Below are 27,874 nucleotides of genomic sequence, written 5' to 3'. Positions count from 1 at the left end.
TGAAGATGTGACCCGTTAGAGGGGGTCATCATCTAAAATTGACTTAAAAATGTAGGCTATGGTGTCATGTTCTAATTTTATTAATGCAGAGTGTTACTTGCATTTTATTTCTTTTTTTAAAAATATTTTTATTTATTTTGTTAAGTATTTTCCAATTACATCTACGAATTTTTAAACATTCATTTAAAAAATGTTGAGTTTTAAATTTTTTCCTTCTCTCCCTTTCCTCCCTCATCCCTGGAGAAGGCAGTCTGATATTGATTATACATGTGAAATCATGCAAAACATTTCCATACTAGTTGTGTTGCAAAAGAAAACACATACATGTACTCAAACAAGAAAATAAAGGAAGTGAAAAGAAGTATGCTTCAGTCTGCATCAGTTTTCTCTCTGAAGGTGTATGGTATTTTTCATCATGAGTTCTTTGGAATTATGTTGGATTATTGTCTTGATCGGAGTAGCTAAGTTCCACAGTTGATCATTGTTACAATATTGCTGTTACCTTATATAGTGTTCAAATTCTGCTCACTTCACTTTGCATCAGTTCATATAAGGCTTCCTAGGTTTTTTTGCAACCATCCTGCTTATTATTTCTTATTTGTACAATAGTATTCCATCACAATCATATACCACAACTCATTCAGCCATTCCTAAATGATGCTCCATGTTCAATTTTTTAACACCATAAAAAGAACTGTTATAAATAATTTTGTACAAATAGATTATTTTCCCCTTTTCTTTGATCTCTTTGTGATACAGACCTGATAGTGGTATTGCTGGGTCAAAGGGTATACACAGCTTAATAGCCTTTTAGATGTAATTTCAAATTGTTCTCCAGAAAGGTTGGACCAGTTCACAACACCACCAACAGAGTACATTAATGTCCTCATTTTTCCACATCCCTTCCAGCATTTATCATTTTCCTTTTCTGTTGTATTAGGCAATTTGATATGTGTCAGGTTATATCTTAGAGGTGTTTTAATTCACATTTTTCTAATCAATAGTGATTTGAGGATTTTTTTTCATGTTACCATTGATAACTTTGGTTTTTTCTTCTGAAAACTGCCTGTTTGTATCTTTTGACCAGTTATCAATTGGGAAATAGCTTATTTTTTTAAAAATAAATTTGGCTCAGTTCCTTATATATTTGAGAAATGGGGCCTTTAACTGAGAAATTTGTTATGCGTTTTTACCCCAGTTTCCTATTTTCCTTCTAATTTTGGCTTCATTAGTTTTGTTTTGTACAAAACTCTTTTAATTTCATGTAATCAAAATTATCCATTTTATTTCCTGTGATCTGCTCCATCTCTTGTTTGATCACAAATTCTTCCCTTATCCATAGATGTGATAGGGAAATTTTTTTTCCCCATGTTCTAATTTATTTGTAAAACCACCCTTCATGTCTAAATCACTTATCCATTTTGATTCTATTATGGTATACGTTATGAGATGTTGGTCTAGGTCAAGTTCCTTCCAAATTGCTTTCTAGTTTTCTCAGAAGTTTTTTTGTCAAATGGTGAGTTATTGCCTCCAAAGCTTAGATCTTTGGGTTTACTTATATTTTATTTCTCCATTTTGTCTTCTCTTTGCCATATTTCCCCCTTTTACTTATTTCTCTTATTTCTCATCATTTAATTTCTTCTTTTTCTTCTTTTCTCTCCCACTCTTCTGCCATCTCTTTTTCTCTATCTTTTTTTTTCCTATTTGCTTCCTCCTCTTCCTTTCTTCCAGGGTTATTCTATTTTAGCTTTAAAATCTCTCATTTTAGTTTTTGCAATTTAGTGTAGCAGGACTCTGAGAGCAGAAATAGGGGTAAAAAAAAGCTTATCAAAGATTTAGTGTCTTTGTACAGAGAATTTTGCTAAGTATTAGGGTATATAAAAATAATTGACAGTCCCTGATCTTGAGCTTATGGCTTTGTGAGTGAAAACAACTCATTAAAAAAAAAAATTAGCAAAGCATGGCAACATAGAAGGGGGGCCGGGGGAGAAGAGCACTGGATGTCAGAAGCCTTAGGATTGAATCCTAGATCTGCTTCTGACTATCTCTGTCAGCAGAGATAGCTAATGGTATGGTGAATAAAGTGCTGGGTCTGGAATCAGGAAGACCTGAGTTCAAATCCAGCCTCATGTTTTAGCTGTGTGTCCCCTGGCAAGTCACTTAACCACCATTTCTATAACTTTCTTCAACTGTAAAATGAAGACAATAATAGCATCCACCTTGCAGGATTGTCATGGGGATCAAATGAGGTAATATTTTTATGGTGCCAGGCATATAGTAGGCACTATATAAGTGTTTATTCTCTTCTCTTCTTCCATTCATGACAATGGGCAAATCCTTTCACCTCTCTAGGCCTCAGGTTACTGATCTGGAATACAATGAAACACTTAGTTAGACATGGTATATGATGGACTTAGAGTCCTTGGACTTGATTTTGAATCCTACCTCTGCCATTTACCAGTGACCTTGGGCAATACTATTAACCTCTCTGGGCTTCATTTCTCATCTGTCAATCAACCAGTAAACATTTATTATGCACCTACTATGTGTCAGGCATTGTACTAGGCAGCAGCACTAGGAATGCAAAGAAAGGTAAAACACAGTCCCTCCGGAAGTTGGGATTTTAGCTGGTACTTGAAGGAAGTCAGGGAACTAAATCAATCAGTAAACATTTATTAAATGTCTACTATGTACCAAGTACTATGCTAAGCACTAGGGATACAAAGAAAGGTAAAAGACAGTCCCTGCCTTCAAGGAACTTATGATCTAATGGAGGAGACAAGATAGCAACAAACATATATATATACATATATGTATATACTATCTACAGAATAAATAGGAAATAATGAACAGAATGAAGGCGCTAGATTTAAGAGGGGTTGGGAGAGGTTTCTTGTAAAAAATAGGATTTTAGTTGAGACTTAAAGGAAGCCAGGAATGTCAGTAGGCAAAGATGAGAAGGGAGAGCCTTCCTAGTGGAAAACTAGAGAAAATGCCCTGGTCTGAGAAACAGAGTGTCTTGTTAATGGGAACAGCCAGGAGGCTAGTGCAATGTATTGAAAGGTATGTGATAGGGAGTAAGGAGTAAGAAGACTGCAAAGGTAGGAGAGGGCTAGACTATAAAAGACTTAAAATGCCAATTACAGTATTTTTGCATTTGATCCTGGAGATGACTGGGAGCCACTGGCATTTATTGAGTAGGACAGTGACATGGTTGAGCATTAGTTTGGGGGTTGAATGGTGAATGGATTGGAGTAGGGAGAAATGAGAGAGGCAAACTCCCAGCAGGCTAATGCAATAATCCGGGTCTGAGGTGATAAGGGCTTGTACCATAGTGTTGTCAGTGTCAGAGGAGAGAAGGGGACATATACAAAAAACATTGCAGAGGATAAATCAACAGGCCTTGGTAACAGCTTGTTGTTTTTTTTTTTGGGGTGGTGGTGGTGAGAAATAGTTAGGAGTTGAGGATAACTTCTAGGTTGTAAGCCTGAGAGACTGGGAGCTCGATGTTGCCTTCTGTAGTAATAGGGAAGTTGGGAGGTGGTGAGGGCTTAGAGGGAAAGATAATGAGTTCTGCTTGGGATGTATTTAGTTTTAAGAAGCTTATTAGACATCCAGCTTGAGATTTCTGAAAGGCTGAAAGGCAGTTGGAGATGAAAGACTAGAGGTCAACAGAGAAGCTGGAGCAGGATAAGTAGATCTGAGAATTATCAGCATAGAGATGGTCATTAAGTCACCAAGTGAAGTGGTGTAGAGGGAGAAGAGAAGAGGGCCCAGTACAGAATCCTGAAGGACACCTATGGTTATAGGATGTGATCTGGAAGAGAATCCAGCAAAAGAGATTGAAATGGAGAAGTCAGATAAGTAGAAAGAGAACTAGGAGAGAGTAGTGAGCTGAAAACCTAGAAAGAAGCAAAGAGGAAAAGGTGATCAACTGTGTTAACTGCAGCAGAAAAGTCAAATAGAATGAGGATTGAGAAAAGGTCATTGGATTTGGCAACTTAGAGATCATTAGTAACTCCATTGGAGGATTGGGGAAAACTTCATTGAAGAAGAAGCATTTGAACTGAGTCATTTAAAGGATCACGAGGATTTGAAAGCTGAAAATGGAAGGGGGCAGTGTTGAGGTACAGGAGGTGCATTCAAGGCATAAAAATCAGTGCATACAAAAGCATGGAAGCAGGATATGTACAGGGGATAGTCATTTGTTCGATTCGGCTAGAACATACACTATGTGCAGGGAAATCGCATGAAATAAGGTAGCCGAGGGAGGGCAGTGTTAGAATTGGGAAGAGCCAAGGTAGAATGAGAATCCTGGAACTGTCTCATTTGTTAATTCATTCCTTCAACAAATATCGATGAAGCACATATTGTGTAAGTCAGGGCTTCTTAAACTTTTCCCACCTGTAACCCCTTTTCATGGTTGTGTGGCCTGAGGGCATGTGCAGTGCAAAGTGCACATGCTTTGGATTTAGAACCAAGGCTGCAGTAAAGTTGCATGATGCAACATGGGCAAGTGCTGCCAGAAACATCTTGGATTCATTACACGTTTGATTTTTAATTAATTTTTGGTCATTATGCTTTCAGAAATCTTTTACTGTTGCTAAATTTTTTTAGTGACCCCTATGGGGTTTTAAGAAGCACTAGAGATAAGTCACTAGGGATACAAAAAATGAAAAAATGGAATGGTTCTTTCCTTTAGGGAGTTTATAATCTAATAGGGAGAATATAACATGTACATTAATCATATGCTATAAGGTAGAATATTTAAGGTACAAGATCCAGGAAGAATGCTCTTGGGAAATAGGCAACAGCAAATAAAGCTCTGGCCTTGGAGTCAGGAAGACCTTAGTTAAAATTCTGATTCAGACACGTAACCTTTCTCAGTCTTGGTTTCCTCATCTGTAAAACAGAGATAATAATAATCCTGCCTCACAGGATTTTTGTGAGGATCAAATGAAAAAACATATTTAAAGTAATTTGGAAACCTTAAAGTGCTATATAAGTGGTAGATATTATAAATATGATGATGGAGATTCCAATTTCTTTCCCCTTTCCCCATTGCCTGTAGGATAAAATACACATTCTTTAGCTTGGTATTATTTTAAGCCCTCTGCAATCTGGTTCCACCTGCTGTTCCAGACTTATTTTTTATTGCTCCTCTTCACCAACTCTGAATTATTCCAGCCAAAGTGGCCTGCTTGCTAATCACCAAGCTTAACATGCCATCTGGTACTGTCATATTTTTTACATGGACTGCCTGTTCCCTGTACCTAGAATGCACTTCTTCCTCATCACCTTTGCCTCTTGGAATTCTCATCTTCCTTCAAGGTTTAGCCTAGGAGCCATCTTCTATCTTAAGATTAGAATCTCCCATTTGCTAGTGTTCTCTCCTACCTCAAATTACTTGCCATTTCTTATCTGAATATATATTTTGTCCTTACAGAATATAAATGCCTTGAGTTCAGAAACTCTTTCATTTTTCTTTCTTATTGAGCGAAATTATTTTAAAACCAATTATTAATTTGGGACCCAGGCTTTTCTCTCTATTTCCTCATTTAAGATCCAGCCCCTGTAAAAAGTCAGACTTTGAAGGACATGACTGATGAGATTGTCCTAGCCCTCAAGGAAACGTACTCTTCATTCAGATGGCAGGACCCCACCCAACTAGCAGTTCAAACTTGTGTGTAGAGTATAAATAGAATCTAGTCTAGGCTAGTTCTTATTCTGGGGAAATGAGCCCTGTCCTTGCACCACTCCGTTAGAGTTAAGGGTGATCCAGCTCATGAAGGAGAAAAACAACCAGAGTGGTCTGGATAGAGATGGATTCCGCTGTCCAACTTGCTGGAGGTGGCTGAATCTCATGATAAAGCTACATTCTCAGCTGGAGGAGCTGAAGACTTCTAGCACACCTTCTCATTAAATGTCCACCAATAAGGGTTGATTTCACTTGGCTGGGACATTCTCTTTCAAAAAATATTCCAGGCTTTTAGGTTCTCCATGTTTTTGTCTTTGTTTACTGAGAGAAACCACTGTCAATTTATTGATCATTAGCTAGCCTAATGAATAAATTGAATATTTATTACCCAGAAACTCTGTCTCTTGGAGTTTTTCATTTGTCACAGCATCCTTACCGAAAAGTCTAACAAATAATAATGATTGATAGGTATTTGTTGAAATGAATTGGATGCAAGTAAGCTCTGTACATAAGCATGATGAAAAATACTCATGCTTGACTTTTACATTTCTTGCTAGGAACCCTAGAGCAGAGTTAATCTTCTGTAGGAGCTCTCAGTATATTTTATCATTGTCTTTTAAAGAGGTTTGTTTTGGTTACCAAAATATTTCTGCTGAGTGTCTTTGCTAAGGGTATTTTTGGGGGCAAAGGGTATGGGATAAGGGTAAGACAGTGTTTACTGTGTTTAATTGAATAGACAAACATCATAACGGAATATGAAAGCAAGTGGACGAGTATTTTCATAGTATTTTGGTAGCATTTCATGATGTCAGAAGAATACATGGTAAAGAAATGACCAACTACTTAGAATTCACCCTTCTGTCAGGATTTTTTTTGAAACCTTTGAGTGACTGCTTGTAATTTGGTTTTTACTCTTTCTCTCAGTTTGACAAATTGCTTTTATGTTAAACTCAGGCTAAGATTGAGAAGAAAGATGAAATCTATTCACTTTGTTCCCCCATAGCCTTTTGAAGCCTGACGCTCTCTTTATATGCATTGTTTTTAGACTTTGTGTTTGAAGTCACTAACAAGCACTATTTCTCTGCATTAGCCTTTGTTCAGCAAGACTTTTGCTTGTGATGGCTATATCACTGGGGTCTCATATTACACCATTGATGCTTTCTTGGCCTCAGAAATATGTAGAGGGAGAAAGTGAGTGAATTTGAAATGTAGCTTTTCGTTTCTCCTCCTCTGAAACCTATGTTTTCTCACTTTACTTTCTCAGGGGAAGAAGATGGCAATTTGTACTAACAACATAACAGATATCACCGTGAAGGAAATGGTAGCTGAATCAGAAGATTATACCAATTTTGTAGGAGCGTTTATATGCCAGTCAACTATTATTCCATCTGAAAGCAAGGGCTTCCGGACAGCTTTGTCTTCACAGTCTATCAGCCTTGCAGATATATTTTTAGGTAGGGTGTATATATGTGTGTTTGTATGGGCATATACTACCTCATATTTTCAATTGGTTCTGTGAAAATTCGAAGTTGGGAAAGCAGTTTTACAGAAGTTAGTTAGGAGCAATGCTACAAATGGGCAAAACCCAATGATGATAAAGCATTGCTTGTCAGTGGGCTTTGGTTATAATGTTTCAAGATTCATAGTGCTATTTTTTCAACTAGTTTATGTCCATATGGCATACAATTAATCTCAGCTGAGAAGTTTTTCAGAAGTCTCTCGTTGACTGGTACTGGTGTTTCAACCCTAAGGCAGAAAACAGGAAAGAGGTGTGCAAATCTCAGTAAAGTTGGACACCCTGGCTCCTTTCCTTAACTTTGTTATAACACATCTCCCTTGAATCCTTCCCCGTGATCAGATTTTAAGCAGTGAGCAAGCACATATTACTCATCATTTTGAATTCAGTGATGTGGCAATGCAGTTAGGTATAGTTTGGTTTTTAATTTTACACTGCATAGGTCACTGTATGAGCTATAAAATGACAGTAGTCTGTTTCTTTGGCTTCTAAAGTAATTTAAAACAAAATATTTGTAAGGTTTTCAAACTCAGAGTACCAGCAAACCTGTTTAAAAAAGTGTTTCTGGGTAGGAAAAATATGTATTTATAAATGTGCAAGTTATATAATTAAACATTTGTGTATGCATGTGTGTGCATAACAATCTCAGTTATATGTAATGTAATGGGATAAGATTAACATGAACAATTCAAATCCACAGGTAATGTCAGTCCATTATTTTAACCATGATTTTTTGGGGTGAAGGTAATTTCCTTTTATATTGTTCACAAATAGCAAAACTGATTGATGTGGTTTTTCACTTATGCTCCAGCCCTGCAGTGAATATATGAAAAAGAGGCATTAAGGAAGGTAAGGGAAAACCAGGCACCAGACTACTTTGCCTATGGTTGAGTGGTGCATAACCGCACATTTCAGAAACAGTGTCAATTACAGTCCCATGTCTGGTCCTTTGACTTTAGTGTCTTGAATGCTGAAATTTCTTACTGTTTAGACTTTGAAGTTAGGGCTCCCAGTCCTCCTTCTGGATCTTTCATTTTCTTAGTTGGCACTTGATGCCTTTCCTGGGCATTTGACAATATATAACTTTTCTATCCTTTTCTTTGCATCTATATAAATTTTGTATCCATCTGGCACTGAGAAGGTTTCTTGAGAAACAAATGCCCTGAGGGTCTCTGAGAGCTATTCAAGCTCAGTTGACAATATTTTATTGATGACTTTTTCATTTTGCAGAAAAAAATCTTCCCTTTTCTCCAAGGAGTGCTGACACAGAGACATAGGGAAAAGTAGTCAGAAAAAAAACAGAGTAATTATAAAAATAAGCTGAGGAAAGAGCTTGGTGGTGCAGTGGGTAGAGCACTGGATCTGGAGTCAGGAAGACCTGAGTTCAAAATCATTTTTTTAAATTATACTGTTATAGAAATGCTTGTTTTATTCCAAAATTAAAGAAAAATTGAAAATAAAATTTTAAAAAATGGACCTCAAACACTTACTAGCTGTGTGAGTTGGGCAAGTCACTTAACCCTGTTTGCCTCAGTTTCCTCATCTGTAAAATGATCTGGAGAAGGAAATGGTGAACTGCCCAGAAAACCTCAAACAGGATTATGAAGTCAAACACTGAAATGACTGAACAACAATCTCAGTTCAGATCAGCCTTGTAATGATATCCAGGAATCATCATCCCTCATGAATTATATTGATTTTCACCAAAGAGTGCTGAACTTGGAATTGTAGGACCCGGGTTCAAACCCTAGTTTTGTTAAGTGTTAACTTGGGATGAGTCAGTTCACCTTTCTGGGCTTTGGTTTCTTCTACAAAATGAGGAGGTGAGATGACCTCTAACATTTGTTGTTATTGTTCCAGATCTATGATGCTCTGACCACTGTGAATTGTAAGAAACTCTAAAGTAGCCAGCCTCATTGGGTAGTAATAGCTCAGGCAGGGGCTCCTTATCTCGCTCTATGAGACTTGATTACTTTCTTGTCCTTGCCTAAAGCTTGCTTCTTATTTAAGGTAAAGTTGGTGGAATACCAGTCATGAAAGCTTATCTCTAATGGTTACTACTTGTGTGACCTTAGGTAAATCACTTAATCACCTTACATCTCAGTTTCCTCATCTATAAAATTAGGGGGTTGGAGTGAAAGACCTTTGATGTCCCTTTCATCTCTAGAGCTATGATCCTCTGATATTTACAAATAATAATAATAATAATAACTAGCATTTATATATAACTTTAAGGTTTACAAAGTGCTTTTCATATGTTAACTCATTTCATACTCTGAACAACCCTGTGAGGTAGGTGCTACCATTAACCCCATTTTACAGATGGGGAAATAGGCTAAGAGATGTTAAGTGACTTGCCTGCATGGGTAGTAAGTATATAAGGCAGTATTTGAACTCGGGTCTTCCCAACTAAGGCAGAGTAGATGCTATTCAAATGCATAGACACTTAATAAACCTCATCTTTTAAAAAATATTCAATGATTTCTTTCTTCTTTTTAAAAATTGATTTAGGAGTAACTGTTGAAACCACATTGTACAACATCAACGTGAAGGAAGATATGTTCCCAGCTCCATTAAGGCAAATACCTGATGTACATTTCTTTTACAAGTAAGTGGAGACTAATTCTTCTTTGGTCAAATTAGTCTTTTGGAAGCCTAGTCAGGCAAAGGTACTTAGATTCAGGGTTACCTTCTGCTTTTAAAACATGTTCTAAGTATATATTAGCGAGTATGGTGGCCATTGTAGAGAATGGGTTTGGTCAGAAAGTTTGATCTCAGAAGCTCTTTGAAACATTCCCTAGTGCATCACCACATTTGGAAGTATCTCTACCTTTGAAATCCTATTAAATATATGGTCTAGATTTACATACTTTGGCACCCCTACACATAGTGTGTCAAACCAGTTTAAAATATAATTGGGAAATATTTAACAAAACAAATAAAAATATAATACAACATACCTAATGTTAACTTGTGGTTTTCTAAGTTAATATGCAACCTGCAGGGATCTACTTCCTATTTGAGTTTGACACTATTGGGCTAGAACAATTGATATGGTACTTAATGTATGTTTATTTGGGCATGTGTTTTACTTCCTCATGAGATATTAGATAAGACAGGAAGGTGGGGACTATGTCTTATGTATCTTTATGTCTCCCACAGTTCCTTGCCCATACAGTTGGAATGCAGTCTTTAATAATTTAATATTGTGCCAAGACTTTCAGGACAATCTGTATTTGGTGTTTGAAATAGTTGTTGAATGAAGGAACTTGCAAAAAGTCTGAATAATGCATTATTTAGAGGACTGGTCATTTTATTACTTTTGAAAGCATACAACATTATAAATTGGGCTAAGTGTAGTATTGGTCAGCTAGGTGGTACAATGGATAGAGTGCCAGCCCTAGAGTCAGGAGGAGGACCTGAATTCAAATCTAGCCTCAGACACTTACTAGTTATGTTACCCTGGGCAAGTCACTTAACCCTGTTTGCCTCAGTTCCTCACCTATAAAATAAACTGGAGAAGGAAATGGCAAAGCACTCCACTATCTTTGCCAAGAAAACCCCAAATGTGGTCACAGAGTATTGCATGTGACTGAAACGACTCAATAACAATGACAGTTGTAGTATTGCCTAACAGAAGCTCTGCTTGCATAAATATATGAGATTTTTATAATTAACATGAAGTGTGAGCCTATATTGGAATAAAAGTTTTTGTGTTAGGTGAACACTTGTAAAGTGCTTAAAAATAGCCTTTTCTTTTAAGTAGGAAAGTATCCCCATTGATTGAAATCTTGTTTCAAATAATGATTCGCACAGTAGCTTTCTTTGTCACAGATGGTTTTAAAGCAAACTTCAGCCCAACCCCTGTAATAATCACAAATTGCAAATTAGGGAAAAGCTGAGTGAATGAGGTTTTGCAATGCCTCAGTTGGTCTGGGTCAAGTCAGCAAGCATGCAATTGTCAGCAGGCATGCAATTGTCAGCAGGCATGCAATTGTCAGCAATTGTTTGGTTAGTATCTGTTTACTTCTCATTTGACTTCACATAGGTCCTCCACGGTGACAGCGTCCTGCAACAATGGGAGAGTGGCTGTTGTCACTATGAGATGCAATCTCAGCAAACCTGGCCAAGGTGTGATTTCAGTCCCCAGGTATTTATGTCTCTGTATGATCACTCTGTACTTTCATGTGTTACAAGACAGGTATCAGCTCCTTACTTCTCCCAGAACCCTCAGGTTCATTCTCAGCAGAAAGGGCAACAAATAGAAAAGAACTTGTAAATGAACGTGTTTATTTACTAGAGCTTCACTAAATGCTAAGCATGACGATTAGGCTCCTCACACTAATTGCTCTCCACTTCCTCAAAGGCATTTTCTCATTCTGTTTCCCTCACCATGATTATATAAAGAGTTTCCCCATTAATTTAAGTCAAGAGACTTCTCATGCTTATCTATCTGTTATTAATGTTATTTTTCTTTTTCAAGAGCAATAGGTTAGCAATTGGGTTCTAGTCTTAGCTCAGTAGGCCTTTAGACTGGCCTCTCAGCCTTTTTGTGCCTCAGTGTCCCCATCTATAAAATGAAGAGGGTTAGACAGAATCTTTAAGGCTCTGAAAAGAAATTGAAAAATGCTAAAATTCCATGTTTCTTGAATATGTATGTGTGTATGCTTTATTACTTTTGATATTATATATATATATAAATACAAATATATATATATATATATAAACACTTTTGAAAACATACAATATTATAAACTAGGTTAAGTGAACACACACACACACACACATACATACATGTTTCAATGCTAAAATTCCATGTTTCTTGAAGATGGAGTCAGACCTATTAGAAATTTACACTATAGTTAATCTAAATTGCGTAGATGTCAACAAATATTTATTAAGGACCTACTATGTGTGAGATATTATGTTAAGTTCTGGGGATTCAAAGAAAGACAAAAGACAGTCTCTGCCTTTGAGGAGCTCACAATCTAGTCGAGAGACAACATTCAAACTACTATGTATAAACAAACTACATACAGGATATCAATAAAGGGAAGGCACTAGAATTACAGAGACTGGGAAAGACTTTCTGTAGAAAAAAGATGAAAGTGTAATTGGGAAATTCTTAACAAAATATATTAAATTATAATAACGAATATCATTGTTCTGTCGTTTTTCAGTTGTGTCCGACCCTTCATGACTCCATTTGGGGTTTTCTTGGCAGAGATACTGGAGTGGTTTGCCATTTCCTTCAGCTTGTTTTACAGATGAGGAAACTTAGGTAAACAGGGTTAAATGATTTGCCCAGGGTCACACAGCTATTAAGTGTCTGAGGCCAGGTTTGAACTCAGAAAGAGGAGTCTTTCTGGCTCCAGGCCCAGAACTCTATCCACTGAGCCACCTAGCTGCCCATAATAGAGAACAGATGATGTTTATGTGTGGTTTTTTTCTGAGTCAATATGTGGCCCAGGAATCCTTTTGCAGTGTTTAGTGGCCCCTATTTCTATTTGAGTTTGACACCACTTCTTTAGAAGGTGGAATTTCCACAAACTAGATCAATTTAACATAGTGCTATGCTAATGGTGATGTTTTTCCTATTAGATAAAAAATAATTTGCTTCAGCTACATGAGCATTTGGGTGAAATGAATGACTTTAGGAGGGAAGTTAGGTGGTGCAGTGGATAGAGTGCTGGGCCCAGAGCCAGGAAGACTAGTCAAATCTGGCCTCAGACACTTATTAGCTGTGTGACCCTGGGCAAGTCACTTAACCCTGTTTGCCTCAGTTATCTCTTCTGTAAAATGGGCTGGAGGAGGAAATGGAGAAGCACTCCAGCATCTCTGTCAAGCAAACCCCAAAAGGAGTAATGAAGAGTTGGATGTGACTGAAAAATGACTTCAGGAACGCAGAGGTAAACGATTAGTTTAAACTAGACAACTCATGACACTACAATGTACGCTACAATGCTTACCTCTATCCTCTCATCACTGCTGTTTTATTTCTCCTTCCCTGCATGTTGAGTCATTCCCAATTATTTGAGAATAATGACACCAACTAAGTTTTAGTTTTGCAATACTTTAGCCTTCTTCAAAGTGACAGATTTGCTTTAACAGTTAAAGAAAATTAAGATTAATTTTGTTTTGATAATTTTGTGACAGTCTTGAAGATGATTTGGGAAATGCTTCTGTGTTGCAAAACAAGGCTAAGAAGTTACTTGTCTATATATTTCTACTATCACTTAACTCATGTTGTCTCTCCAAGTTAGAGGGTGAGTTGCTGGAGAACACAGAGTGTCTTGCTTTTTTCTGTTTGTTTCTCCAATACTTGGCACATAATAAGGGCTTAATATACGTTTTTTTTTCATTCATTCATTTATTCATCTAAGGTAAGCTGGTTTCCCTATACCAAAGACAAAATAGAAGATACTGTAGGGCATTTGGGTTCTAGACATAGGGCCACTGTTAAAAGCAATACTCTGAGCCCTACGACGAAAGGAAGTGTGCTTAACCAAAATTTATTTATTAAGAGCCTGCTTAGGGACTGGGTCATACAAAAGCCTAAGTCATTTTATTCTCTGCCTTCAAGGATCTTACAGAAAGCTTCTGAGGCAGTTATATGACAAAGTAGATTGAGTGCTGGGCTTGAAATCAGATAGATCTGAGTTCAATTCCAGCCCCAGATTTTTACTATATGAGTGATCCTGGGCGAGTCACCTAACTTTTGTCTGCCTCAGTTTCCTCAATTGTAAAATGGGAGTAGTAGTAGCACCTACCTCCCAGGGTTGTTGTGGGACTCAGATGAGACGATATTTGTAAAACATATGGTAGCGCCTGGTACATAGTAATCACTTAATAAATGCTTGTTTCCTCTTATTGTATTGGGGTATATACCACATTCATAGATAAGTGTTTTTTATACGTGTATATATATACACACAGATATATGTATACATATGTATGTGTAGCTATACATGCATACATATATATGTGTACATCTATATGTATATCTATACATACACATGCGCACACACACACTCATATATAAATACAAAGTGATTTTGTTAGTGATAGGAAGATGGAATAGCAACTGAAGAAGTCAAGAAAGGTTACTTAAGAAGGAGCAATTGGGCTGAGTCTTGGAAGGAGTTAGGGGTTCTAAAGGGCAGGGGGGAAGAGGGAAAGTATTCTAGACATGGGTAGTATGAAGGCACACAAGCAGGATGTCATTTATGGTGAGTACCAGGATAGGCCAATTCGGTTGGAATGAGTATTTCCTCTTTAATATTTCGCTGATGTGTTTCAATTGTAACCTTGAGCTTGTGCCATCATTACCTAGACCATATTGTTCTTTGAGCCAGATTCTGAATTCTAAAAGTCCTTCTAATGGAAGGGGGTGTCTTGCTGTCCCCAAAGGGATGGTGTTCAGAAATAGGCAATTTTTTTTGTTGCCAAGAGAAAGATTTGTCCTTTGACTTGTATTGGCTTCACCCCCACACTCATTACCCTGTCTGCCCTCCTCTTTTAGCCTGTAAAAGATTCTACTTCTCCTGGGGGAAACGCCTAAATGTCAAAAAGAAAATTGGTGTCAATTTCAGCCACATAGACTCTTCTGTGAGGCTTTCTACTATAAGACCACAAGAGGGCGCTCAGCCACCAGAATATAGTCAAAACTTGCTGGGAAGCCTTTGGGCAAAGTCTCCTTTTCACAGAGTTCTTTCTCAGGCAACTGTAAGCACCAAGATTTAGGGAGACTCTCCAGGGTTTGTAATGTGTAAAAACGAACTAGAGAATCATACTGGGTCACCTAAAATAATTTATAATATATAAAAAGGAGACTAGGTTATTGTTCTATTATTTTGTTGACAAGTTTTATCATTTAAATGTATTTTTAATTATTGAAACAAATAAAGCCATTAATAGGACTCTGTTTTAGAACACAAAGACTTGCAAATTCATTAAGAAAAACTGAATTAGGAAAACACAAAAGTCTAAAATCATAATAGTAGCCAGCATTTATATTGTGTTTTAAGATTTGCAAAGACTTCTGGTATGTTTTCTTATTTGATAACCTATCAGTTGTAAAATGAATGAATTGAGTGTCAATTATAAATTGAATGAAAGTGTAACAAATACAAAATTCAAGTTAACCAGAGCATTAACAAGCATTTATTGAATGCCTACTATGTTCTAGATTCTGTGTTTGGCCCTAGGGATCTTAAGACAGTCTCTGCTTTCTTAGAGCTTATTCCTTAATAGAAGGCAACCCAACTAGGGGAATCATGGCCAGGGAACAGAGGTTTTGTCTGGGTAATGATGGGGATTGTGCGTGTAGGCAGTAGAGTGTCACATGCTTCTTAATATCAATGGTAACATTCCTAGAGCAAGAGAAGAGGTAGAAAGAGGGATGAGATGGGTAGGTACACACACCCTGGGACAATATGTCTATAGTCTGGGTGAATGTATTCAATATGAAGCATGTATGTATAGGCGGGCTGATGAAGTAGGTTTGATGATTTTTTTTTCTCTCATTCACCCACATCTCAGCCCCAGGAAATGATGATGATGATGATAACAACCAGCAACACTAATTAAAATGACAGCTAGTATTTATATAGTACTTTAAGTTTGGGAAAGCTATTTATATATATATTATATCATTTTATACTCAACAACTCTGGAAGGTAGGTGATACTATTCCCATTTTATAGATGGGAAACTGAGACATAGAGTGGTTAAATGACTTGTCTAGGGCCAGCTTGCTAGTATCTGAGGCCATATGACTCCAGGTGTACTTTGTCACCTAGTTGCCTACACTGAAGCATTAATTCCCGTTGAGTTTGTGTGCATTGAAGAGTTGGGGGTAGACGTGATTTCTGGAAGTTCTGGTCTTCCTGGTGGGGAGATGGGAAGGGATTTAAGAAAAGCTTCTCTTCTATAATATGATAATATGTCTCACATATTACCTGCAATACCAGTGTAGCTAGGGGCAGTGGAGTAGGTCTTAGATAGTTACTACCTGTGTGACCCTGGGTAAGTCTTTTTGCTTCAGTTTCCCCAACCATAAAATGGGGATAATGATAGCACCTACTTCACAGAGGTAGGAACAATGAGATAATATTTTCTTATGAGGAACAAATAAGATATTTGTAGAACACTTAGCACAGTGCCTGACACAAAGTAAACAGCATATAAAGGCTATTCCCTCCCTTCTTCATTTATAACCATCAGATTCTTTCCTGGGGGAACATGACTTGCACAAATGGGAAGCACAGAGTAGGAAAAGCCAAGTATAGATTGACGTTGAGTCTGGGCTCCAGGCCTCTGGAAGTAGTACTAGCTTTCAGCTTAATGATTGCGACTGGGGACACAAGGAAGGCTGTAGCTCTCAAGAATGGTTATTACTTGGCTTTTGTCCAAAAGTGTTACATTGGGCCTGGAAGGGAGGCCAGGGCTTTCAAGGACATAGCAGAAGAGCAGTGGATAGAGAGCGCCAGGTAATAATAGCTAGAATATAAAGAAATGATTTGAAGCCTATGTTGTGCATCAGGATTTCTAATTTGGCTCTTGCTGGTTTAACAATTTTATTTCTACTAATTTTGAAGGTTCCTAGGGACCTGTCTTGTGTATCTGACTGTTCTGAGGTTCTTAATTTGAAGTCTGTGAACTTAAAAATTTTTTTTTTATAACTGTAATTCATTATAGTTGGTTCCCTTTGTAATTTTATGCATTTTTAATGCATTGTTCTGTGAAGGGGCCTAAAGACTTCAGCAGACTTTCTAAGGAGAGCCTGACACAAAAAGGTTAAAAACCCTTGGGAGAAATCTACCGCTTGATGAGTTACCTATAAGCATGGCTGGGCTATTACCCTAGCATAGCAATGTCTCTAGCCTTTCTATGATGAGCTGGGTTACTCATTTCCTTAAATAAGGCCTCAAGATGATGAGAGTAGAATTGGTTCTGACAGTGAAGTTCCCCAGTAAGGTAATAGAATTTGATAATAAAATTGTATGTGCCTACATGCCCCCATCCTTGTGCACATGCTGGATAGGAGAAGAACGGGCTAATAATAAATCCCCTGAACTGAATAGAAAATGTCTATCCTTGCTAGTCAGCATAGCCTCCTGTTGGGAACCTAAGATTCCTGGAAAATCTGTGCCTATAATACCTGACTTGGAGGAAAGGCTTGAGATAATAGTAATGACACACATTGGTGCAGGACTGAGCATCCTGGTTCCGTATCCTTGTAAATTGTGTACATTATATTAGCTTCCTGTTCTCTCTTGTTTCCTACCTCAATCCATAAGGAAGATTTTCCTTGTTTGGATTGTGTTTTCAAAATTATATCTATGGGAACAAATATTTTATTTTTATTACATATTATTGTATCATATATAAATATATACTAGTATATAATAATATTGTATGTGATATATATAAATATTATATTTATTTCAGATAGAAAACACTTTATTGGGTTATGCCAGTATAGTGATGGATCTGTGAACTCACTTATACGCTTACTCTTTCCAGCAATGCAGACATCAGTTTAGTCGTGCCTGCCCATCTTGGGTATATCTCCATTGAGGACAATTCATTATGTTAGAATGAAATAACTAAGCAGAAGCTAAACTGCTTTCAGTTCCAGAGACTCATTAAAAGTGAACTTTACCAAGGAAAGGCATCAAATCACTGTAGTATTTTGACATTTAATTGTAAGCTCAAAAGTTACATCAAAGAAGTCCTTTGATTTTTTTTTCTTTGCAATTGCTACAGTTACCACATTTCTTTTTGGAAAAGAAAGAATTATGATCATCCTTTTCATTTCTTTTGTGCTTTTAAATTTTTGCATCTGTTGTTTCATTTTATCCTCAAAAGAGACTTGTCTAGTAGGGTGGATATGATTCTCCAATTAATAGATGATAAAACTGACACACTGAATTTGTGACTTGCCTAGGGTCACATTGCAGATTAGAAACTGAACCAGGACTGACAATCCAGTCTCCTAACTCCTAACCTATTCTCTTTATAATGTTAATCATATAGATTCTACTTTTCTGTTGTTGAATTCTTTAAAAAACCAATCAACCTAAGGTTTATGTTTTTTCTATATATGCTTTTCTATAGCAGACAACCATTTTGATTTTTAGCTTTAACATTTAAGTCTTATGCTGATTACTCACCTTGGTGTGAAGGTTGCCAATGGAGTGTAAACTGTGATAGGTCCTACTAAGTTCAAAATGCTTCAAGTACAGACTTTGTGATGGGTTGTATGTGTCTTCTGTGGACTTGTCTAGGTAAGCTTGGCCTTCAGGTAATGATTTTTCCGTTTTTTGGGACATGTGCAGCCTATCTACTTAGGTATGGCAAAGATGTAATCTCACCTTCCACGCTAATGAAATATTTAAGTATTAGTGCCCAGCACCTAGCACAATGTCTGACACACAGAAAGTGCTGAATAAATGTTGTTTGATTGATAGATGAGAAGGCAAATGTGAGCATAGTGCAGGGAAAAGGAGGGTCATGCAAGGGATGTTTATCCATTTTTAAAGTAGATTGGAAAGATCAATTGATCAACAAACATTTATTAAACACCTACTATACATCAGGTAGTGTGTTAAACACTTGAGATGAAAGTCAAAAGCCAAAAGTATCTGTTCTTGAGGAGCTTACATTTTAATTGGTAAGACTACGTGTAGTTATGATCTGCTGGTAGGGGGAGAACATTAGCAGCTGGAAGACAAAATATCCCATGCAGTAGGAAGCGTTGGAGCTGAGTCTTTGAAGGACTCTATGGATTCCAGAAGGTGAGGAAGGAGGGATTCTAGGGATAGGGACTGTCAGTGCAGAGACATAGAGTTGGGAAGGATGAAATGAAGTGCTTTTTAAGGTGAAAATCACTTCCTATGATTATGAAATATTATGACCTCAAAGAATGTTGTTAATTGGTTATCCAAATTCAGAGTAAAAATAATTTAACTTTCAAATGCCTTTATCTGCCAAGAGCTGAGAAATGGAAGCAGATCATTATAATACTTTTCATCATGGAATTTAATTTTTTTAGCGCCTCTCCTTCCCTTGAAGCACCAAGATTCTGAAGTTTTAAATTTCCTTTTCTGATTATAATTCCTGTCCTTCTATATTTACCTCTCCTATTTCTTCACTTTGCTTCCCCACATCATGACCTTCGGTCTCTCAAGTCTCTCTCTGCTTTCCCAGCTGATCACCCTTTCATGGCTTCATTTCCCTCCTTTCACAATCTTGACCTTATTGCTATCAAAGTCAGTCACTTCAACAACATGGATTCCTCCATCACTGGATTCCGCACTCCGTTGATTGACTGTTGTTTCTACCCAGATAATTCTTTTTTTTTTTTTATTGCATTTACCATATAATTTGGTTCCAGCAATGGATAATTCTAACGTACTTGTTCAAGATGTAAGACAACACTCAGTACAATGGAAACTCCTTGAGTACAGGGAGTTTTTCATTTTAGTCATTGTATCCCAGGTACCAAGTATCTTGCCCGACACATTTGTGTCTTGCATTTAATAAAGACTGAATAAATGTGTTCGTTGAAAAATTGAACAAATGAATTGTGGTGTAGCCCATGTTGTAAAGCCATGATTAATTAAAACAACAAAAGCAAGGCAATATTATTAGCAGTGACAGATCTGAGTATCAGGACATTCTGTTAGTTGAGGTTCTGTCTCTATGTGAATTCTTAACCATCTAAATTTTCTCCTTGTTATTCAAAGTTGTTGGAAGAAGTCTCCAAAGTGCATACTTGAGTCCACCATACATTCCTGATATCTAACCTCACTGGACCATTACCACTACCAAGCAATCCGTTTATTGCTCTCTGATAGGCTTCCTGTTACACTACTTACAGAAGCTATTCAAAACTTTTTCCTTATAGCTCTAACTTTACCCCATTGCCACTTCTCTTTTTGTAGATGTCCTTGTCTCTTACTTCAGTGAGAAAATCAAGGCCACCTGTGGTGGGTTCTCTTGTATCTCCTCTTTTGCATCTTATGCCCTCTATCTTTTTTTTTTCTTTTTTGCCCAAATGTCTTTCTTCCTTTCCTCAAGTTCTAGAGGATTCTTTGCAAAAGCTAATTACTCCTCTGGTGCTCTCTTTTCCCTATTAACTTCTGTCTCCTCTGGGATTTTGTTCTATTGATTATTTTTCCACTTCACTCTCATCCTCTCATAAGAGGATAAGATAACTTCACTATTTCACCTTTTAATGAGTCTCTCCCTTCTGCCTACAAATATGCTCAGTTCTTCCCATCCTGAAATTAAAAACCCAAACATACCCTTCTCTTGACCTTGATACCCTCTCATTATTCAATAAATGGCTTAATCAGTAAACAGTTATTGAATATTACCTACCAGACACTAAGCTATGTATTGGTGGTACAAAGACAAAAGTGAAAAAATCCCCACACTTAAGGAGCTTATAATCTATCAGAGAAACACAATGTGCATATGTAGAAATGTATATATACACACACACAATAAATTTAAGATAATTTTGGGGTGAGGAAAGCACTAGCAGTTGTGGGAAGTTCTTCAAATATAAGGTAGTGCTTGAGCTGATCTTTGAAGGAAACTAGGAATTCCTGACTTGAGGAAGTGGCTGGTACAAAGGCATTGGAGATGGGAGATGGAGTGTTATCTATAAGGAATATGTGGATAATGGATGGATGTTGTAAGCGGAAGGGAGAGACTCGGTAAAAGGTGAAATACTGAAGATAAGAGACGATGTGTGGATGTATATGTATAGGTATAGGTATATATGCATACATGTATATATGTATATGTAGTGTGTATATGTGTGTGTGTATATATATATATATATAGTGTGTGTGTATTTAGGTATATCTGTATATTTGCATTTATATCATTTAGGGGCAAGTTGACTTCTGTTCTCACCCTTTTATTCAAACTACTTTTCCTTGGTGATCAATGACTTCCTTATTGCCAAATTCAATGGATTCTCTTCTGCACTCATGTTTCTTGATTTCTCTGCATCATATCACACTGTTGATCCTTTGCTCATTCTAGATATTCTCCTTTTCCTTGGATTTCATGACACTACTGTTCCTTTGTTTTCTGTGTCTAAATGTTTCTTCTCAATTTTCTTCTTTGTTGGTTCATCTTGATTCTCTTCCTTTTAGTTATAGTCAAACCTCTTCTCTTTTTTCTTTGATACTCTCTTCCTTGGCAGTCTCATTCATTCTTATGACTTTGACTATCACTTCTGGTTTAGGTATATGTATGTGTGTGTGTGTATAACCCTGGCCAAGTCACTTGATTCATTATTAATATACACATATTGAATTACCTAATGGACATTTCCATTTAGATCTTAAATTCTGCATGTCCCCAAACTGAACTCATCAACTTCCCTCCTCCAAAACTTTCTTTCCTCCTAGACTATACTTACATGGATTTAAAGGGGATGGAAACTTAATATGTAATCATTGAAAGAAAAAATGGTTTCCTTGCTTGCAGTGAATTTATGACTAAAACAGGCATTTCCACAAGGTTAGTATAGGGAAAAAAACAGTGACAGTTTTTGGAATCTTGGCTCTGTCGTTTCTATCCATGTGGCCTTGGCCAAGTCACTAATCCTCTCTTGGCTTCCATTTCCTCATGAATAAAATAAGGACTTTAGATGACTGAGCTTTTGTGTGAGAGGTTCTTTCCAAATGGCTTCTTTTCTATTTAATAAGCTCTTAAATTTCTTTTGTACATTATTGTAGAAGCAGATTGACTTAACATTCCTCCCCACACATATAACAAGTGAGCAATAAATAAAATATTAGAAAGTTTTTTCTACTCCAGACAATAAGTATTTGTGTGATCCTGGGGCTGAGACAGAACTATCTATGCCCAAGGTGATTCACCTAAAAATTAGTATAGTGAGGGCCTTGAAGTCAGGGGTTATTTTATTTTTGACTCTTGTGCCTAGCATGGTGCCTAGAAAATGCTTAATAAATGCTTTGTAGATTGAATGCAAGTCTGTTCATACAACATCCTACAGAAACTGTTTCTCTTCTTCAGCACATGTCCAGCGGGCACCTGTGATGGCTGCACATTCTATTTCCTGTGGGAGAGTGCTGAGGCTTGTCCTTTGTGTACAGAGCATGACTACCATGAGATCGAGGGAGCCTGTAAGAGAGGATTTCAGGTATGGGGTATCGTAATGAAACTGTAGTAGTCAAGGAAGTCTGCCCATGGGCCTCTGTATTGTAGGACCAACCTAAGTATCAGAGATGCATTTGTTATTTTGGAGATGTAGCTTCCTGGTTTAGCTATGGGATCCAAGCCTCTTCATAAACTAATGGGACTTGAATATGTGTTTAAAGTAAAATGTGTTGCTTTAGCTACAGAATATCGGATGTGCTGAGGTAGCAGAAGTAGGCACTAAGAGAGGAAAAAGAAACCCAAAGAACTCTCGCATTTCCGTTGCTGTGGAGTATCCTCCCGTGATCTCCTTTACAAATGGGCTCTGTGGCCTGGCGACCCCTTCCCCTGAACCAGGTCACGCATGATCATCTGCCGCAGCCCGCTGCCTGACAGGGGCTGCTTGGGAGCCGCCACTAAGGTTTACATCATCACAATAAGAACAAACAACATGGCAGCAATCTTGTCCAGGGGTTCACTCGTAGCAACCCATGACTCCTGCCAAAGGTGTCTGGGTTCCACTTCCAGCAACAGCTCCTGTGGAAGTGCTGAGCATTCTGGGAAAGTGATCCCCCGTCATCCTGGTCTTCCCAAATCAGACCCAGGCCACTGGTGGGCAAGATTCTTCTTTGGGAAGTCGAGTCATCCATTCATGACATCAGTATTGGAATCCCCAGAGCACTCAGGAACTTTCCAGGTTGCTCATGGCACGGTCCCCTGTGACCTGGCTCAGGAGGCCATGAGGAAGTGGTGTGTCAGTGAGCCCAGCAAGACTAGCCCTGGGCATTCTGCATGAGTAGCAGCACTCTCCTTGCTGCTCCCCCCACTTCTGAAGTGTGCTAGACTTCAGAGCCCATTTCCCCCTTCCCCACCCTCCCCCCTTCCCTCTCCCACCTATTCCCTTAGAATAGACAGGCTGCTTAAGTGTAGAAGTAGTTGTGTTGTGTGTGTGTGTCTATGTGTGTGTGTGTTTTTAAAGGAAACCAAAAGCAAAACACCAAAAAACAGTAAAAGAAGCCACACTGTTATTGTTGTTTGTTGTTTTTTTTTTTACTATCTGAATCACCTATGTGCTTTCCAGCAGCCTCAGTAACTTGTTTACTTTGTACTCAATGGAAGCTAATAAACTTTGAGGAGCCTTTAAAAAAAAAGAGGAAAAAGAATTCTGACAAGTGGAACAATAGCTATATATATTTACTGTCTTTGGATAAACATTGATGTCATTAAAATGATATAGTTGTATGATCAACTAAATAAAAATGAGAGACTGACCCAATTAGGATGCCTAACATTTAGTGTTCTTTGAAGACAGTATAGGCTTCTGTTTTTAATATTCTTACTTAAGGGAGGCCTATGAAGGAAAAAAAAATGTACATGCTCATACATATACTTAGATGTATATTAATACATTATTAATACATTTTAGTGACCATTTCGTTAGAGGAAGTGTTTTGCTTTTAAAGACAGAGAAAACAAAATCCATGGGAAAACAACAGAGTGAATTGTCCTGAAACAGTTTGTGTTAAGTGATGGTGGCAGAGTGGGAGGAAAGAGAGAAGATCCCACTAAGAATCACAGTTTTCCAACAGTCTATAAAAATGAACTATATATGGTACTCAAAATGTCAGACCCTTGTCCAGGGCCAGTGGATATACATACTACAAGAAGGTCTAAATCAAACCAATCTTAATCTTCTTACTACAAATGAAACCAGAAGATAAAAGGAAGTTAAAGCTGCAAGAAGATATGGCTCACAGGTTCTCCTTGTAGAGGCAAATTAAAGAGTTGATGGCACTGGTTTTATTATGCATTCAAAGGCATAATTTCATGAGTAAATTGGTCAGTGAATATTGCAGTGTTAATGATAAGCATTCACAAAAAGATCAACATGAGAATACTTGAAGCCAACAGATGTGGGAACATCTGTTATAGAGAATGACGAAGTAGAGAAATTCTACAAGGAACTTAAGACCTTCCAACATGAATGATATATACTTTAGTATCTAGTGACTTTACTGCAAAAGATGCGCATAGGAGAGGATGCCAAAAACATATGTTAAGAAACATGGTTCAGCAGTAGGAAATAAGACAGGCCAAAGGCATATAGACTATGCAGAACCATCATGCTTTTGAATCATGAATATTTTCTTCAAGAAAAGATGCAGGAGGCACCAGACATGATAAACCCTAAATGATATCTCAAAAGGTGACAGTGTTAATATTTAATGAGACAAGAGCTAACTGCTTAGTGATTCGGGAGGAATTCCAGAATCCCCCGTCTTCGTGTACCCAGACAATACAACTTCTCAGAGAAAATAGAATAGCAAATTAGAAGAAGGAATGAAAAATAAGGGGCCATTATGGGCAATTGAGACAACCTAACCCATTTAAACGAATTATTGATGCTGAAAAGTGGAAACTGTTGATGTTTGCTGTCATTTCCTTTCCATGTGAGCTTGGCCAAACCACTCAGCCCCTCTTAGACTTAATTTCCTCAAGAGTGAAATAAAAGGCTTGGACTAAATGACCCCTGCAGTCCTTTCCAGCTTTCATTCTCTTCGTGAGAGGTTCTTACCTCCCTTATTTCCAGACTATCATCATTTCTTAAGGAAGCTTAATTGATGGTAGCATTTACAGTTGGGTGGACAAGAGTCACACTAGATGAGAAGGCATAGTTCATTTGGGATCTCAAATTGTTGTTCATCCTTCGTTCTTGAAGAGGACCAGTAACATCAATATCTTGACTTACAAGTGAATTGGATTTAAGTGAGGCAGAGCTGTGGAAAGTCATTAGTCTGACTCTCTACAAGACTCATTGGAGTCCAGTAGCATGACAGAAATCAAGACAACTGGCAGTGGCCCAGGATGCAGCAGGAAATCTTGGCCTTTTTAAGCTAAGGCATTTCCCAGGTCTCAGTTTGTCTGAGGCAGTGATTAAAGGTGAGGTAAGAATTGAGAAAAAAGATGGCCTGGTTTGCCTTCACAAAAGAATCAATCTGGGAGGCAAAGACCCTCAGAGTTCCTGTCTAGAACAGAAACAATTGCTATTTACACTCACTCTGAGCCATTAAAACCCAAACCAGAATCTAATTGTTGGACTAAGGGGTACTCATATCATTGAGTTTTGGATGTATCAAAGCACCCAAATGTTAATCTTTATTAGTACTGTGCTGTAAAGTTCAAACCACAGGCAGACCATTCATTTTTCTGTGTTTCATAGCCGTAGATTATTTGACTAGCTCCAATTAGTTATCCACCAATGTGATCAGTTCAAAAATGTGTGCAGCTAATCATAAAGGGGATTAAGTAAGGGAGTGTGGATAGATTTGCAAAAACCCATTACCATTCCTGGGAAAACATTTCTCCCCCCGTGTACCTTTATTTTGGGTCAGTGGTGTTTTCTTTTTGTATAAGTAACAGCTTTATTAAGAGCTTATTACACATCAGTGGTCCTTTGTAATTATTTTATTCTGTTTTAAAATTAATTTTTTTCTTAACTTAAACATTAAAAAAGAGAACATTTCCATATATATAGAAGAATACAAGAGGATCCTATGTGAAATTATGAATCCCCATTTCACAGTGCTTGCTTTTTTTAAAAAAAAGTAAATAATGAGTTTTGTACATTTCTTTAACAACTATCCTGCTTGTCTTTGCTTCCTCCTGAACCTCCTCTTCTGTGCATAAAAAAATGTTACAATGGCCTTCTCTTTTAGTTTCACTATTGCTACTTTCCAGTTAATTGAGAGGAAAGAAAGGTTAAAAAAAAGAACCTTTGTGACAAAAAAACATAGTCAAATGAATAATCTGTGTCCAAAAATATATGCTTCTAAACCTTGTACCCATCATTTCTCCATCAAGATATAGGAAACATGCTGCATCATAGATGCTTTGGTCATTGCTTTGATCAGAGTTCTTATACTTTTCACAGTTTTTCTTTACAGTGTTGTCCCTGTATGAATTCTTCTGATTTTGCTCCTTTCAGTCTGCATCAGCTCATGCTATACTGGACTCTCTAAAATCATTGGCCATTGTTTCTTATGGCATAATAATATTCTATTATATCCATATAGCACAAATTTTTCTACTATTCTCCAGTTATCTAAGGCAATCTAAGATCTCTCCCTGCTTAGATTATAATTTCTCCTCCTTCTCCTTTTTAATCCTTAAGATGCTAGTTTTGCTTGTGACTATTCCTTCTTGGATATAATCCTTATTCTTAATTCCCCTTTCCCCATGTCTTCTTGTTTACATGTTGAGCTTGAAATATTTCTATACTAAACTTCATGTATGTATTTAGCCTTCCATTGTCCATTTCAGATAGGAGCCAAGGTTCATATGATACCTACTTCTTCACCCCTTCTTTCATATTCTTTTTACCCACCCCAGTTACAAGAAATAGCAAGTGTCATACTCTTCTTCCTCTTTTCCATAGCAGTGTATTCCTTTTCCTTTTTTTTTTTGGTAATCTATTCTCTTTATCCTATTAAAACACTTATGACAGAACCAATATATCCCCAGGGCCTTTATTTTTCTTATTTTACTTACTTGGTTCTCTTTGGACACATTACAATTCTGGAGAGACCTTGGTTTCTTTTCCCTGTATTAAAGTTTTTAGCACTAGATTATCATGCAAGTCCTTTAAAATGTTCAGACAAATTTACTTTTCAACGGTTCTCTGGACTCTTGCATTTATATTTCAGAGTTTCTACTTATCTCTGGTATTTTTTTTTCATCAGGAATGTTTGAAATTCCTCTATTCCAGGAAAATCCAACCCCCCCGCCCCCAAATGGATCAAACTCAATTTCGCAGAGTAAGCTATCCTTGGTTGTAAGTCAACATACAGCTTTTGGATTTTGGAATATTATATTCAATGTCTCCTGTGAATTTCAGTAGAAGTTGCTAAGTTTTACATGATCTTGACTTTAGTTATGTGGTACTTGGACTACATCCTTGACGTTGATGAACCTTTAGGGTTTCCTTTTAGGAGCTGATCTGTGGATTCTTTCTCTTAACTTTGTCTTCTGGTTCTAATACATTTGGGGAGTTTTAATTCATGATTTCTTGAAATGTGGTGTCTAAGCTTTTTTTCTTTTTTGTGAATCATGGTTTTCAGAGAGTCCAATAACTCAAACTATTTCTCAACTTTTTTTGGTTTTCTTCAGCTTTTTGATATTGAGTGTCTTACATTTTCTTAATCTTCTGATTTTGTTCTAATATTTAGAAATGCTATTTCTTGGGTAATGTTCACTACTTTTTCTTCTGAGCTACTTATTCAAATTGTTTTCTCAAGAGTTTTTATGCCTTAGCTTTTTATTTCTTCTAATATTTGTGTAGTCTTTGTGAAAAATACATTTTTTCTTTTGAATCTCTGCTTATATATGTTATAAAGTTAGATTTTTGTTTTATAATTTTTAAAATGTTAGTGGTTATTTTCTTTGGTTTACTTATCCCTCCAGCTCCAGTTCCT

The 27,874-nt window shown here is 37.2% G+C and overlaps 1 protein-coding gene across 1 annotated transcript in view; it reads left to right on the top strand.

Annotated features, from left to right (window-relative positions):
- Nucleotides 1-27,874, top strand: part of ELAPOR2 (endosome-lysosome associated apoptosis and autophagy regulator family member 2) — a 198,327-nt gene that overhangs the window by 159,518 nt on the left and 10,935 nt on the right. The window contains 4 exon segments of the mRNA XM_020999772.2: nt 6,963-7,152; nt 9,726-9,822; nt 11,263-11,364; nt 22,281-22,407. Of these exon segments, the coding sequence (XP_020855431.1) occupies nt 6,963-7,152; nt 9,726-9,822; nt 11,263-11,364; nt 22,281-22,407 (516 nt within the window).

This window comes from Phascolarctos cinereus, unplaced genomic scaffold (assembly GCF_003287225.1).
Source record: "Phascolarctos cinereus isolate Bilbo 61053 unplaced genomic scaffold, phaCin_HiC Scaffold_1;HRSCAF=81, whole genome shotgun sequence".
NCBI classification, from domain to species: Eukaryota; Metazoa; Chordata; class Mammalia; order Diprotodontia; family Phascolarctidae; genus Phascolarctos; species Phascolarctos cinereus.
This window is presented reverse-complemented; position numbering and strand designations above follow the sequence as displayed.